This window comes from Sapajus apella, unplaced genomic scaffold (assembly GCF_009761245.1).
Source record: "Sapajus apella isolate SASKATOON/1434 unplaced genomic scaffold, GSC_monkey_1.0 scaffold13, whole genome shotgun sequence".
Classification (NCBI taxonomy): domain Eukaryota; kingdom Metazoa; phylum Chordata; class Mammalia; order Primates; family Cebidae; genus Sapajus; species Sapajus apella.
In genome coordinates, this window is record NW_022436953.1 from 28700702 (window position 1) to 28717871 (window position 17170).

The 17170-nt window shown below is 43.1% G+C and overlaps 1 protein-coding gene across 2 annotated transcripts in view; it reads right to left on the reverse strand.

Moving 5' to 3' along the window:
• TEX36 (testis expressed 36) overlaps window positions 1-17170 on the reverse strand; it is an 88420-nt gene that overhangs the window by 47860 nt on the left and 23390 nt on the right. The window contains exon 4 of one of the 2 annotated variants that reach the window (XM_032281970.1): window positions 15080-15578. The exons of the other annotated variant lie outside the window; for it this stretch is intronic. Within the exon in view, the coding sequence (XP_032137861.1) occupies window positions 15282-15578 (297 nt within the window). The 3' untranslated portion in view covers window positions 15080-15281. Of the gene's footprint in view, window positions 1-15079; window positions 15579-17170 lie in introns of those variants that run through there. 2 annotated transcript variants of the gene reach the window in all.

Sequence of the window (17170 nt, forward strand, 5' to 3'; positions counted from 1 at the left end):
AGCCTCACCCACTAGCCACTGGAATCTTCTAGGTAGCCAGAGCACTTACCCTGCATTTAGCACTTTAAAAAACTGGGCACACATTTTCTCATGAAATCCTTAACTGTACAAGGTAGGTCCTATCATTAGCCCCAATATAAGGATATGAAAACTAAGACTTAGAAGGAACTTGCCCGAGGTCATGAAGATAGCAAGTAACGGGGCTGGGCACCAAGAATGCTCCAGTTTTTCTTCTGAGAAGATAGATTCCCTTTTGTTATTTATTTAATAGTTGCGATCACAGGGAGAAAAGATAAGAAGTTTGCCCTGGACTAAGCAGATGAAGAGGTGCATTTCACAGGAAAAGTGCCCAATGCTCTCCTCTCAACCAGTAGGCCAAGACCAGCCTTGACAACCGGCCATGGCAAAGGCATTTTAAAATACTTTTTGCTAGTTCCCCGACAACAAGGCTCTGCCTATCAGGCTGGGCATCGCGTGCTGGGGTACGAAGGGACAGCGGATGGGGGAAGTGCACCATCTTTCTCTTGTCCCCCAGCACTGCCATCCTCCTGGCCTGAGAACCCAGCAACGTCACAGTGTCCACTCATGGCCTTGGGGCCCTGCCTGCTTTCTTACAAGTTCTCCTGTTCTCCACCCAGTCCAGCCAGTGCCCAGTTCATGGCATAAATGGCCATGGTGGGTTCTGCTCCCAGTCAAGACTGGATCCCTTCCTGGGCTCTTTCTATTCCTCTGGTTGGTGACTGGGCAGCCTGAATTTCTAAGACACTTCTTTTTTTTTTTGAGACAAGGTCAAGCTCTGTCACCCAAACTGGAGTGCAGTGCACAATCGTGGCTCACTGCAGCCTCCACTTCCTGGACTCAAGCAGTCCTCCCACCTCAGCCTCCTGAGTAGCTGGGACTACAGGTGCACACTACCACGCCTGGCTAATTTTTAAAAATTTATCCTAGAGATGAAATCTCACCATGTTTCCCAGGCTTGTCTGGAACTCCTGGACTCAAGTAATCCACCTGCCTCAGCCTCCCAAAGTGCTGGAATTACAGGTGTGCGTCACCACACGTGGCCATCAAATGTTTACACATTGTGTTTGCTGAACTACTTTATATGGATGACTCATTAAATGAATAACCAAATGAGATTCAATTTTGATACCTTCATAAAAGTTCCAAATGAGTTCACAAATATGATCTGTCTAAACCCATGTTCCAATTCTGTAAATCTGTCCCACACATGGGGACTCACCATCATTTCAGTGGCAGTCCCCCAACCCACTCAGCGCCCGCCCCCATCCCTACTCAAGCCAGTTCTCACTTTCTTCAGTCACATCTGTCTCACCCTCAGCTCCCTGCTGGGGTACTTGTGTGTGGGTGAGCTAAGAACACTCCTCGTGAGATGTGTCCTCTTCCATGTTAAGTGTGTAATACGTTACTGTTGACTGGGGGTGCAGTGTTGTAGAGTAGATTTCTAGAGCTTATTCGTTGTACTGAAATGAACCCTTGTACCCATTGATCAACAACTCCCCATTTCTCCCTCCCCCAGGCCCCAGGTCACCCCCATTCCCATCTTTGATTTTATGAATTTAACTGTTTTAAACACCTCAGAGAAGTAGAATTATAGGCCACGTGCAGTGGCCCACGCCGGGAATCCCAGCATTTTGGGAGGCAGAGGGGGGCAAATCACTTGAGCCCAGAAGTTTGAGACCACCCTAGGCAACATGGCAAGACCCTGTCTCTACAAAAAATTAAAAAATAAAAAATTAGCCAGGCATAGTGGTAGACACCTGTGCACTCAACTGCCTGGGTGGCTGAGGTGGGAGGATCACCTGAGCCTGAGAAGTGGAGGCTGCACTGAGCTGTGATCACACCACCTCACTCCAGCCTGAGTGACAGGGTGAGACCCTGTCTCAAAAAAAAAAAAAAAGTGTAATTATGCAGTGTGTGTTCTTATGTGTTTGACATTTCACTTAACATAAGATTTTCAAAGTCTGTTCACGTCGCAGATTGCAGAGTTTCCTTCCGTTTTGAGACTGGATGGGATCCTATTGCATATGTCTACCACATTTTCTTTATCCATTCACCTGTTGACTGGGTGACCACGTCAGTTTCACATCTTAGCCATTGTGAATACTCCTGCAGTGAACATGGGTGTGCAGACATCTCTTTGAGACCTGATTTTACTTCGTGTAGATATACATTTCCTCCAGCCCTACCAGCAGCTGTCAGCCCTGGCTGACCCTAGAATCACTTAGGGAGCTTTTTAAAAATGCTGAGGCTGACCCCACCCCCAGGGACCTGACTCAGCTGACCCTGTGGGACCCCGGTGGTGGGCTCCCAGGAGACTTGCCAGGCAGCGGCCTCAAGAACCTTGCCCCAGTCCAGCTCATGGCACAGGCTCCTTGCTTTTCCCCAAAGGAACGATTTCCACTTCCTGTTCTTCGTTTTCTCCTGTCCCACTCCTGAGCTGCTGAGTCCTCTTGGGAAAATCCCACATCGAGACCACAAACCCTCTGTAAATCCAGACCACCTCCCTGCTGCAGCCCCCCACCCCCCAGCTTCCACTTAGTTATGGCCTTCCCTTGAAATGGGGTGCCAACAGCCTATCCATCTTCCTCCGGTGCCTCATCTCGGGTGCCTCATTCTCAGCTGAAGACCTATCTCCACCTCCCTCACTCACTCCAGAGAAATTCCCCAACTGCCTCCCTCCCCACTCTCAAGTTTCTCCCATCTCTTCCCATCCACTTGAGCCACGTGACAACTCCCCCTCCCCCCACCACCACTTACTGCCAGAAGTGGGTCTCCCTTCCAGCTGCAGGCCCTCCTTCCAGGTGCAGACCCCTCCCTATGCTGGCCCTGCTTCCCTTCCCTCCTTCCCCATCCTCAGGCAGCCTCAGCCTAGCCATTCCCATTCTTTGCCTTGGTCTGTAATCACCACTCATTCTTGTGTTAAAAAAAATAAAATAAAACCCTAAAACAGAAAGAGAGAGAGAGAAGAGAGGGAGTCAGAGGACAGAACCAGAGGTGGCAGTGAGGGAAGTTCTCAGCTCCACGCTGCTGTCTTGGAAGATACCGGGGGGCTGCACACCAGGGCAGCCTGCAGAAGCTGGAGAGGGAAAAGAAATGGACTCTCTCTGAACCCCACAGAAGGGAAACCAGCCCTACACCTTGATTTTTGTTCAGTGAGACCCACTGTGAACTTTGACCCCCAGAATTATCAGATAATAAATTTATGTTGTTGTGAACAACAACCACAAAAAATTTGCTGACTATTTCTCCATTAAGCTGTCACCACATCACCTCCCTACATGCTTAGTCCTGAGCTAAGCCACCGTGTCCAGTTGTCCTAGAGATTTCCCTCTACCTGCCCTGGCACCTTGAACTGAGCTGGTCTGCAGCCACACTCACCTTCTACCCCAGCCTACTCCCTGTTCTGGGCCCGTGGGCAGGTCACTGCACTCCAGCAGGGCTACATGAAACTGAACATCACCCACGGGCATCACTGAGACTTCATGTTCCCAACTCTAAGGTGGAAATGCATCACGCCTCCTTCCATCTGCCAAATAAACCCATCTTCCCTCTCTGTTACACTATTAATTCTTCATTTTACCTATCATTAGGCTTTCAGTAAATAAGTAAATGAAGCCAAGGCAACTGCCTTTATCCATAAGTAATCAAAATGTGTTTAGTGCTTTAGTAAGTAGTTTGTTTTTCTAATTTTCCTTTAATTAGCAGAGAAAGAATTTAAATCAATTCCTTATCTGGCAGATAAAAAATTAGACCCAGCTTTTGTTCTTACACATACATCCAAATTTTAATGTACACAAGAAACACAAATTATAATTGTTCTGTAATATAATATACATCCAATACTAAACACATTTCTAGATTTATCTTCTTGCTTTCGTCACAGCTTAATAAAATTATAATGATGACCTTTTAAAGTATCATCACCCGATCCACCTTTACACTGTATCCTAGCTCCAAATCTTGGCTATTGCAAGGAGCCTGCTGTGTCTCACTGCCTGACAGTCTACGCTGGGTGCACTACAGGCATAAATGGGGTCTATCACAGCTCATGTAAGCTGTAAAGCACCCAGAAGCCAGCTCAGTGCTTAACACAGAGTTAGGGTTGTGATGAAAGATTGTCGTCGAATGATGAGCAAATATATAAGGTCTTTGGGTACATCTCACATTGTGTTCATGCCATTGCATGTGATACTGCCGCTACATCATCTGTCCCAAAGGGAATGGGGCAATAGAGAGGAAGGGCTGTGTCATGAGGCTGAGGGTAGGAGGGGCCAGGGCCATATTTAGGAATGAGCTGTAAACCAGCCCAAATTCAGTTGGCAAACATGATTGCTTTAACCCAGACTATCCTGGTTGATTAAAGATATTCAGCAGAGTCAAATCCTTTCTCTAGCGATCTAGAATGTCACAAATATTAGGCATTGCTTTCAATACAAAATATTCTTTGTAGGAACAAGAAGACTTCTCCTGTGGGACTATGCGGAGACTTCTCAATCGTCTTTGGGAATCATAACTGCAGATGTTGGAAAAGGGTTGGATATGCCACTCATGGCTGATACCAGTCATGGAATCTTAGACAAAGGCTATAAACAGCAGAGGATGTTTAAAATGGCTTCAGTGATTCTCCTTCAGGCCAAAGGAATTGCAACTGTGTGTTCTCAGCAGAGAGGGCGTAGTATTCCACTGTGGTCACTTATTATCCTGTCAGGAGCTATGTGGATAATGAGCAAAGTTGTTCTTTCCGTTCAGAACTGGGATTGTCCCCTGCAGATGATGCAACCAGATCCAGTGCTCAGGTGAGGTAGAGATTATTGTTCTTGGACTGAACATTCTGATGCTAGCTCCTATTTGGCAAGAGGAGAGGAAGAAGGGAAGAAAATAGGATTTGTGTTCTTGTGCCTGTATTACCCAATTTGGGAACTTACAGATCTGTTTAATTTTGATTGGGAAAGAGAATAAAGCATTTGAGGTTATTTCGGTTACTCTCTGCGGAAATCACACGCTACACCTCACAGATTCAACAATTTCATAGAGCCGTAGTCAAGCGCGTGAGTTACAGTTTTATTCATTCCATTTATTCAGTGAGTCAGGCTCTGACAGGGGGTTGATTTGTTGTTTAATATTTGGGGGGATTATTTTGGTATAGCCGTAACATGTTTACTTAAATACCGTGTGTTAAATGAGATGTTTTGGTTTGTTTTGATGGGTACTTATAAAGGCAATATACAGCATTTCACACTTAGCATTTTCCCATTCTCAACATGGCACCAGGATTAGCGCAATGACTGCCCTGTGTGTTTGGGAAGTGCCAGGTTTATTTCACCCAGAGAAAGGCAGGACTAGAAGACAAGGTTACTGCCAAGGCGGAGCTGAGCTGAGGGGATCTTCCCAAAACACTGGGTCCCAGTGCCATGCTAGGACCAAAGACTGTGGGTGGCAGCAAAGAGCTCGAAGGAAAAAAATGATTCTTCTTGCTTGTTTTGTGGTTCTTAGGGTGTTACCATAACAGCATGGATTCTTCCCTGTACTCAGCAGAACATATGGGAAGCCTATAGTTAGCTCATCATTTCAACCCTTCCTCCCCCACACCCATCTCTCCCCCTTCCCCTGGGAATCTTCAATATGGGACCAATTTTTCTGTCGGTGGAAAAAAAAAAGTTTAATTGGGATGAAATGTCCCTTTCTCCTGAACTGTAGACCAGCTGTGATACATCCTGAACTTGATTGGAGTTGCGATTGACCACTAAACTGCAACGTAGACATTGTTCCTAGAAAGGCTATGGAATCAGCCGTGGTAGGAGAAACACCATCACAGCATCCGATTCCCCTGCATGTCCACCCAAACAGAAATGGCTTCGGCCAAAGGCAGGCGCAAGATACTCTAACAAAAAGAAGACACAAGGCAACCTTAAGTCATGGTCGGTGCTAAACACTAAAGCAGACCAAATGAGAATGTACTTCTCTAAAAACAGGCAGTATTTAAAAGCTGGTTTCATATAGGAAATTATCACTTTACCCTTCTAACCATCATGTCAGAGGGCTTTAGATCTGATCTTTGCAAATATCAATAAGATACTCAATAGCTATGTAGATGCCTGCTACAGGCACTGTGAGTGACTGCAGATGCCTAGCACTTCGGTACTAGGAATACTAGTACTGAATGGGTCTAGAATGGGTACTAGACAGTCTCACTCAGAAATGTTTTTACACTCAGGTGTTCTTTTGGTGTCTAAGTCATTTCTCAGATAACACAAATCCAATTCTAATGCATCAAAACAGAAGAAATCTGCAAATACCTGCATATATTTGATTAGTAAGTTGGGGTTTCTTGAACTGGCTGTTCATTCCTCTGTTCAGAACAACACATTAAAACATGGAACCGTCAGCAGCAAGTCACTGACGTTGTGCCAAGTTATTAAAGACTTTTATTTTTGTAAAGTGGGCTATTGTATTGGGGGCCTCTATGCTGGAGTCCCCAGGAACTACCCTCCACTCCTTTGCAGTATCCTTTTGTTTTTGGCTCGCTGCATTGAGAATTACGAGGCGGTTGGACAGTGTTCTTTCTTTTGTAGGAAACTATTAAGAAAGACTGGTTTTAAGGGGAAGTTATCGAAGTTGTGGCTCCATAAGTGGGAAATATACCCCTCTCACTCACCAATCTCTATGTCCCTCCACAAGATTGCAAATTTGGTTCTATATGTCTTCGGACAATTTTTTGAATTTCACTTCCAATAAATTGAATTGTGTGTCACTCCTGTTAGAGGCTGTTGTTCAGGCAGAGAGAGGGGAGAAGAGGCAAAAGGTTCTGCAAGCCAGGATTTTGTGAGGACTCCCTGGGAGAAGGAAAGGAAATACACCTGGTGGAGAACAAAACTCCTGCATGTAGAAGGCAAAGACAGAGCCTTCCAGAGAACATACCACAGGCAGAGATAATGCCGTGTAACCCTGTGCATCAGATATAAGCTTGAGAGTTATGCACATTGCAATCCTCTGATGTCACAAGCCTGCCTGTTAAATGGCATTCTGTTAAAAACAAACCACAACAAAAACAGTGTCTCTTTGAAACAGAGGATGAGAGAGAACAGCTACCTAGTTTCCCTCAGAAAAAGGAATGAAACATGGAAACGACGATGCTTACTCATTTAAGATACATGAAATGTCATTTGATATTCTCTTTACTTGTGCCATTTTTTAAGATTTCATTTTGGTGAACATAAAATCCCTTAGTCTGTATGGATTTCCTAAAGTGTGGCAGGGAGTTTAGGTGGCTGCCAGGTGCAACATTAAATAATATGACTTACATGTTAAGGAAGTTTTTGTTTGTTTTTTTTTTTTTCTATTCTATCTCAAACCTTCTGTTTAGGCTGAGGAGAAAACCTTGGGTTTGGTGACAATATCTCCAACACCTCTCTAATATCTGCTAATTTCCTATTTCAACAAAGCGAGACCAGGCCACAGATGAGAGGTCTTCAGGAGGCAACAGTGTCCAGGTGGAATTGAATTGCATTGGTTGGCTTGTTGGCTGGTTGGTTTTTCCATTATATTTACTTTAAGATTGCCTTCTCTCTATGACAAGTGATCCCAATTTTCTAAGTAATGGAAGACAGACAGGATCAAATTGGGCACAGGTCAGGCTGGCTACAGATGTATTAACTACTCCAGGAGTGCTGGCACGGAGACAGTAAATTTGGGAAGAGGCAGGGCCCAGGGCATTTGATGGGTTATTCATAGAGGTTCTCTGCCAGGGCTGGTCCTCAGCACATTCTCTGTGCCGAGTGATGAACTAGAATCGTGTCAGTGACAAAGTGGATGAATTGAGAGTTATGACTGGGTCAGGGGGGCAGGGCAGTATCCCAGAAAGGTGGCAATAGATGGGCTAGGAGCCCCTACCCAGAAGAGGACCTAGTGGCCACTCCTGGGGCAGTCTTTCCTGCCTCTCGCCCACTCATGCAGATAGTGTGAGGGGAACATATAGACCACTCACAGGTGAGCTATCAAGGATCCTCAGAAACCAACTATAATCCCAGCACATCGGGAGGCCGAGGTAGGCAGATCATTTGAGGTCAGGAGCTTGAGACCAGCCTGGCCAACATGGTGAAACCCCATCTCTACTAAAAATACAAAAATTAGCTGGGCATGTGGTGCACACCTGTAATCTCAGATACTCTGGAGCTGAGGCAGGAAAATTGCCTGAACTCAGGAGGCAGAGATTGCGGTGAGCCCAGATCATGCCATTGCACTCCCAGCGTGGATGACAGAGCAAGACTCAATCTGAAAAAAAAAAAAAAAAAAAAGAAAAGAAAAATCAACATGAGCATAAAACCCAGTCGCAAAATGTCTGTACCATGCAATAAAGGCAAATAGACATCACAATACCCTAGGAAGCTAAATGAGTGGAGAAAAATAACAAGATATAGAAATAAATAAAATCGTTATCAGGCAGAATTAAACATTACATCCACAAACAGAAGCCAGATAGAGACCTTGGAAATTAAAACGTTGTTTGGTTACAGGAAACCCTCAATAGATTGGCTAAATAGCAGAATGGATCATCGAAGAGTCACTCAGTAAGCTGGAGGATGAAGTTTGGGGATCTCCCAGAAACCAGTGCAAATAGACAAGTAGATGAAAGATACAAAGGAATACTTGAGAGCCGAGGAAGACAGAGCCAGGTATTTAAATAGCCATCTAAGAAGCATTCTCGAAGAAAAGAGAGGAGAGAAAATAATCAGACATATAATTGAAAAAAAAACTCTATAGCTAAAAGAAAATTAAAAATAGACAATACTGAAAATGAAATACCCTACCCAATTCCCAAGTGTGCATATTATGTAAATGCCAGATTTGATTAGCTAATTAAGAAGCTAGATATAATCTAATTTTATAGCCAGCAAAATACACACACACACACACACACAACTGTGAAAATCTGAATAAGGCCTGTGGATTACACCAATATTAATTTCCTGGTTATGATATTTGTGGCAAGCAGAATTCTAAGATGATCTTCAATGAACCTCACTCTTTCATAATCCCCTGCCCTTGAGTGTGGCAGCACCTGTGAATAAGATGCCATATCAATCCCATGAATATGTTATCTTATATGGCAAGAGAGATTTTTCCGATGAATTAAGGTCTCAGCTCAACCTTAAAATATGAAGATTATCCTGAATGGGTCAAGCCCAATCAGGTGATCCCCTTAACAAGGGGACTGAACTCTTCCTGGTGAAAGAGATTACAAAACCTGAGAGGGACTCCACTCGAGGACGTTTTCCATTGCTGGTATTGGCGATGGAGGGGGCCGTGTAACAAGGAATGCAGCAACTTGTAAGAGCTGAGAAGGCCCCTGGCTCACAGCAAACGAGGAAGAAGGGAATCTCAGTCCTCCAACCACAAGGAACTGAATTGTGCCACAACCACATGGGCATGAAAGAGAACTCCTGGCCTCTGATGAGAGTCCACCTCGATTTTAGCCTGTGAGACCTTGAGCAGAAGCCCTCACCACATGCACTGAGACTTCTGGCCTGCAGAGCTGTGTGTTAAATGGTGTTGTTATAAGCCACTAAGTTGGTAGTCACTTGTTACACAGTACTATAGGTTTAATATTTTCCTCTCCAAAATTTGTGTTAACATTTAATCTCCAATGTGACAGCATTGAGAGGTGGGACCTTAAAGAGGTGATTGGGTCATAAGGGTTCTGTTCTTCCAAATGGATTAACCCATTCATTGATTCATGGTTAATAGATTAATAGTTTATCATGGAAGGGGGACTGGTACCTCACTAAGAAGAGAAAGACCTGAGAGAGCACACTGGCGTGCTCGGCCCCCTCTCCATGGGATATCTCCATTTCACCCTAGGGACTCTGCAGAGAGTCCCTCACCAGATGCAGCCCCTTGACTTTGGACTTCTCAGCCTCCATAAATGTAAGGAATAAATTCCTTTTCCTTATACATTACAGTTGTAGTTTATAACTTTAAATTATCATTCCAGATATCTCATCCTAAACAACAGAAAATGGACTAATACACACAGCAATAGAAAATGAATATTCTATTTTACCACAGTTATGCCAGATATTAGCATTGGAGAAAACTGGGTAAAAAAAAAAGGCAGAGCCTTTCTGTAGAGTTTTTTTTTTTTTTTTTTTGCAGCTTTCTATGGCCTTATAATTATTCCCTCTAAAAAAGAGAGTACATAAAAGGGAGATTGTGTATTCTTGTCAAATACATGTAAAACAGTGACAGAAACTGACCATGTGTTAAGCCTCAAGAACACTTTTAAATGTTCAGTAAGCAGAAATCATACAAATCTTAATCACTGACCACAATGCAGAAATTACTTAATAAAATATTGACAATGAAAAACAACAAAAAAAGAAAAAAGTACACTTCTTAATAATTATTGAATTAAGAATGAAAACAGACCAGGAACAGAGGCTCACATGGATAATCCCAGTATTTGAGGATGCCCGGGTGGGTGGAAGAATCACTTGAGCTTGGAAGTTTGAGATGGTCTGAGCAACATGGTGAAACCCTGTCTTTACAAAAAAATACAAAATTAGCCAGGCACGGTGGTGTGCACTTATAGTTCCAGCTACTCGGGAGGCTGAGGCGGAAGGATCACTTGCCCCAGAGGTCAAGGCTGCAGAGAGACATGATCATGCTATTGCACTGCAGCCTGGGCAACAGAGCCAGATCCTGTCTCAAGACCAACAAAACAAAACAAAAAAGAAAAAGAAAAAAAAACAATTGCAAACTATTTTAAAATTAACAATAACAAGAACACCATGATATGTCTATGCACAGTGGCGTTCTGAAGGAGTAGCGTTCACTACGTTTACAAGAAAACAGGAAAGACTAGAAATAATTGAGTCATGTTTCCACCTTGAGAAGCTAGAAAAAGAAAAATAAAATAAGCTCAAGAAAGGAATTAGTAAACATGCAAGCGTACATTAATGAGATCAAAAGCAAACAACAGCAACAAAAATGTAGAGTTGGTAAACAGAGCAAAGGCACGTAAACATCAAAATGTCAAAGGACAGGATGTGGCTTTAAGAGCCTTAAAAAAGGGAACGGTATTAAAACACCAAAATTTTACAAACCCATAGGAAACAAATGGTTTCCTCTAAAAATAAAAATGACCAAAATTAGAAAAAGAAAAAAATGGAAGTACCATACAGACCCATCTCCACAAAAATAAATGGAAAAGACATGCCAAGATTTGCACCTGAAAACAGCTCCAGGTCCAGGAGCTTTCCTGGCAAATTCTACAGGTATTTGCAATTTACATAGGCAGTGTCAGAGGATACAAAAGGAGAGAAAGCTGCCTTCAGCTGAGAGTTAAAATAGCAATTGCAAAAGTTTAAAAACTAAAAGACTGCAATTAAGCTAGTTGCAGATTGAATTCTGAGTGTATCAAAAGCATAATACCTCATAACAACTAGAGTTTCTCCCAAGAATGCTAGAATGGCTGAAGTGTAGAAAATCCATTGATACACCTTATTATATTAACAGATTAATATAGAAAAATATAAGATTATCTCAATAAACACCAGAACATCGTTTGCTATAATGGCACCCCATATATACAACCATAGCACAAATTCTTAGACTTATTTGATAATCTCAAGCAAAGGAAGTCCTAAGCAAGACATGAAATCCAGAAGCCATTAAATAAAAAATTCGTTCATTTTACCTGTGTTAAAAAAAAAATTGCAGGGCTTTTATATGATGTGTACCTCACCAAAGCAAGATGTTAACAGTAGGGGAAACTGGAGATTTTGGGGGGAGAGAGGGAATACAAGAACTCCGAACTTTCCATTCCATTTTTCAGTAAGCCTAAAACTGCCCTACAAAATAAAGTTTATAAGCAACGAGGAACAAAAAACAAAAAATTAGATAAAACACTTGAAATATATTTGAGACAAAGGCTTAACACCTTAATATATAAAGAAACCAGTGTTGAAAAATGCACGCTTTGAATGAAGAGGCCTTCCAGACAGGCTTTGTGTGAGCTACATGGCTGTTTACTCACCTGGGTGCAGGTGGGCTAAGGCCAAAAAGGGCATTAGCAAAGGGCAGTGGGGTAGGAGTTGGTTTTATAGGTTTGGGTAGTCTTTTTGGGGGGGCGGGGTGTTGCAGAGTAAGTTAAGTTACAGTGGTGGGATTGGGTGAGAGGTATTTACGTTATCATAAGAACAGGTAAGATGGCAGGGTTGGGTGAGGGGCTTGTCCGGGGAAGCTCCGCTGGGCGACCAGGGGCAATGGCGAACGCAGGCAGCGGGTGGGAGACTTCAGCTGTGGCAAGCAGGACTTCAGACTGTCAGGCTCCAGGCTTGCATATGGAAACCTGACAATCAGGACCACACACAGTGGTGGCTCACGCTTGTAATCCCAACACAGGAGGAACGCTTGAGACCAGGAGTTTGAGGCTGCACTGAGCTATGATGGCACCACTGCACTCCAGCCTAGGCAACAGAGCTAGATCCTGTCTCTTAAAAAGAAAAGAAAAAGGCCAGGCGCTGTGGCTCATGCCTGTAATCCCAGCACTTTGGGAGGCCAAGGCAGGCAGATCACGAGGTCAAGCAATTGAGACCATTCTGGCCAACATGGTGAAACCCTGTCTCTACTAAAAATACAGCAACTCATAGGAGCTGAGAAGGCCCCTGGTTGACAGCAAACGAGGAAGCAGGGAATCTTAGTCCTCCAACCACAAGGAACTGAATTGTGCCACAACCACATGGGCATGAAAGAGAACTCCTGGCCTCTGATGAGAGTCCACCTCGATTTTAGCCTGTGAGACCTTGAGCAGAAGCCCTTACCACATGCACCCAGACTTCTGGCCTGCAGAGCTGTGTGTTAAATGGTGTTGTTATAAGCCACTAAGTTGGTAGTCACTTGTTACACAGTACTATAGGTTTAATATTTTCCCCTCCAAAATTTGTGTTAACATTTAATCTCCAATGTGACAGCATTGAGAGGTGGGACCTTAAAGAGGTGATTGGGTCATAAGGGTTCTGTTCTTCCAAATGGATTAACCCATTCATGGATTCATGGTTACTAGATTAATAGGTTATCATGGAAAGCGGACTCGTGCCTTGATAAGAAGAGAAAGATCTGAGGGAGCACACTGCATGCTCAGCCCCCTCTCCGTGGGATATCCTGTTCAAAAATTAGCTGGGTGTGGTGGTATGCACCTGTAATCCCAGTTAGGAAGTTGAGGCAGGAGAATTGCTTGAACCCGGGAAACGGAGGTTGTAGTGAGCCAAGATCACGCCATTGTACTCCAGCCTGGCGACAGAGCGATGCTCTGTCTCAAAAAAAAAAAAAGAAAAAAAAAAGAAAAGAAAAGAAAAAGAAAATAAGGATATATACTATCTGTAACAATATTCCAACTGTACTGAGGTCCTATCCAATGCAATAAGATGGGAAAAATACAAATGTTGGAAATGACATAAAAGAATTACCACTGTTACGAATGATATAATTTTCCATTTAGAAAAATTCAGAAGAGAATCAACCGAAACATTATTAGAACTTTCTTTTTATTTTATTAGAATATTTATTTACTTATTATTAGAAGTTTAGCCAGGTTGCCAAGTAGAAGATTCATATACAGAAATCAATAGTTTTCTCATGCAACTGCCAAAACCAATCTAAAAGTGCAACTGAAACATTCAAAATAGCCACAGAATTTCAAAATATACAGGAATAAACATGGAAAAGAAACACATTAAACCCATGTGAGGAAAATGATAAACTTTGCGGAAGGACACAAAGTAAATTCGAACAAAGGGGAAGATGCAGCATGAAGGTGTTGGTTTTCCCATAAATTAAAAGCTAAATTAGGGGAACTGCCTATCACGTTGGCAATGTTATTTTCATTGTTGTTTGTTTGTTTACTTTACAAGATTATTCTTAAATTCATATACAGAAAACATGTCCAAGATAAACAAGAGCATGTTGCTATGGAGTGGTGGGGCCATTGCTCAGTCTATAGAAAGGAAACAGGGAGGCCACTGCATGGGAAAAGATACTCAACTTCACTAATAATTAGAGAAATACAAAATAAGAAAATAACAAGGTACCTTTTTTCCCCCTTAAATATCCTGAAATATTTAAGTGATAATATGAGAAGGGAAAAAACCAGAAATTCACAGGTACTGTTGGTAGGAGTTCAACTGGTCCAGGCTGTTTCGAAGGCAATGGCAGTATTTCTCAACACTTCGCGCATGACTGTCAACCAAGCACCAACGAAGCAACTTTTCAGAGTCTACCTACTCCAGAGGTGCAAGGAAACATGTATCCAGAGAGGCTGTGCCATTGTGTCTAACAGGAAAAAAACTAGAAATGATTCAAATGTCTATTAAGATAATTATTTAAAACAGAGTGAATTTGTATTTGGGAATATAGGCAGTGATTTTTTTAAAAATCAGCCTATTCATACTGACACTGCAAGAATTCCAACACACATTATTAAGTATCAAAAGAAAGCTGTGGAAAGCCAGGCACAGTGGCTCATGCCTGTAATCCCAGCACTTTGGGAGGCTAAGGTGGGCAGATCACTTGTGGTCAGGAGTTCAAAACCAGCCTAGCCAACAAGGTGAGAATTCATCTCTACTAAAAATACAAAAATTAGCCTGATGTGGTGGTGCATGCTTGTAATGCCAGATACCTGGGAGGCTGAGGCAGGAGACTCGCTTAACCCAGGAGGCAGAGGTTGCAATGAGCCGAGATTGTGCCACTGCACTCCAGCCTGGGAGACAGAGTAAGACTCTGTAAAAAAAAAAAAAAAAAAAAAAAAAGAGAAAGAAAAGAAAGTTGTAGAATATTTTGCACTGTGTAACATAGAATGTTCAAAATGTTATGGTCTATGCACATGTATATGATTGTAAATGCATATTAAAAACAAGTGGTTAACTTACTTCTGAGGACATACAAGATTGGAGATTTGATGAAATCAAGGAGGACTTTTGTTTCCTCTGTATTGTTTGAAATTTCAAAATGAAAATGTGACCATATATTAAGGATGCACTTTTAAAAATTCCCCAAAAGTAAATGTGGCAATCTGAAAAGTTTATTTACACATGAGTATGTCATCACATATTTATTTCATAATGATATGAATGATTTTTAACCTTATAAAAATCATAAAAGTACTCAAAAAATTAAATAGTAGTGTTGGATCAGAAAACATATGCTTTTAGGATGTCTGATGAAATACCAACATTACAAAATTCATCAAGAATCTTCCGGAAGGATTAGGACTCCAGGGAAGAAACAACCTTTCTGTCAATAGCGAACCTGACTTTGGGTTTCTTTTTCAAAAACTCTGTATAGCTTCGCTCAGGAAGAAACACAAACGTGTTCCACATCTCTTTATAGCATCGTGGAAAGCGTCTGAAACTTGAGACCACCACGGCTTCTTTATACACATATGATATTTGGTTATTTGAAAAGCCATCAAGATAAGATGGAACATAGTCACATGCCCAGAGATTAAAATTTCTTGAAAAGTGTTGCCTCTTATCTGGAGAGATCTTCTTACGTCCCAGGCCCTGGAGAAGAATTGAAGAATTACAAGATTAGAAGGAAAATATTCAAGGTCACATAGTTTTGTTTTTTTGTTTTCTGAGATGGAGCCTCGCTGTGTCACCTAGCCCAGAGTGAAGTGGCGCCATCTCAGCTTACTGTAACCTCTGCCTCCCAAGTTCAAGCAATTCTCATGCCCTAGCCTCCTCAGTAGCTGGGACTACAGGTACGTGTCACCACGCCTGGCTAAGTTTTTGTATTTTCAGTAGAGACAGGGTTTTGCCATGTTCCCCAGGTTGGTCTTGAACTCCTGAACTCAGGCAGTCTGTTTGCCTCAGCCTCCCAAAGTGCTAGGATTACAAGCGTGAGCCACTATGCCCAGCCTCAAGGTCACATAGTTCTGAGGTCTTTCTGAAAATCAGTTACATGATATGTATATGTTTAAATGCACCCTAGCACGACTGTCTCGAGGTCTCCTTTACCAGCCTGTTGAAGGCTGCGCATTGACACTCACGACACCCTGATGGGGTTCTGTTACTGTCCTCACAGTCTTCCGGTGCCACCAAGGGGCCTGGGCTCTCAGGGACATGGAAGGCAGAACCAGCGGGAATGCAGCCAGAAACAGCCCGTAGGCCAGCCCCAATCCTACGGACCAACATAGGTTCCTACACCCCCGCACCCTGATCTTCCCCACTCCCCAGGATTGAGCTGCCTCCCCAGCACTCAGTGGGACTGATGATGACTCTTTCTCTGGAAAGTCTGAGGAGGCCAAATTCTTTCCCAACCCTGAGGGCTCCCCTGAAGGACCTGGCACCTTTGGGTCCTGACCCACAGGCTTCCTCATTCACTCTCAGCACCTTCCGTGTAAACATGAGAATTTCTGTGTACTCAAAATTGTAAATTCTGTTTGATCACAACTAGGCAAAAACTAAGAAAGGAAACACTATACTGATGTGACTGAAAGGAAATGGACACATTATACAGACGTCACATCAGTAAAGTGAGATTGCCTGTGATGAAGGTCAGCTTCACAGCAGGAGACACAAAGCACATTCCAATTAGAGCGATTGGAAAACAGTCTGTAAAGAGACTATATATGTGTGGGTATGTGTAGGGACACCCCAAGGGGCTGTGCAGTGGCTCCAGGACTGAGGGGACTGGGGAGGAATGTAGTCCATGTAGACCAGCCCTCAGAACCAGAGTGGGGAGAACAGGAGGGGCGTGGCATTGGAGGGACAGGTGTATGATGCGGGGCACAATGTCCAAGTCGGCTTCAAAAGAATTTCTTGGCCGGGCACAGTGGCTCATGCCTGTAATCCCAGCACTTTGTGAGGCCCAAAGCAGGCAAATTACCTGAGGTCAGGAGTTCAAGATCAGCCTGGCCAACGTGGCAAAACCCTGTCTCTACTAAAAAATACAAAAATTAGCTGGGCGTGGTGGTGAGCACCTGTAATCCCAGCTACTCGGGAGGCTGAGGCAGGAGAATCGCTTGAACCCAGGAAGTAGAGGTTGCAGTGAGCCGAGATTGTACCACTGCACTCCAGCCGGGGAGACAAGAATTAAAACTCTGTCTCAAAAAAAAAAAAAAATTACTTGAGGATACTCCAGCAAAAATAAA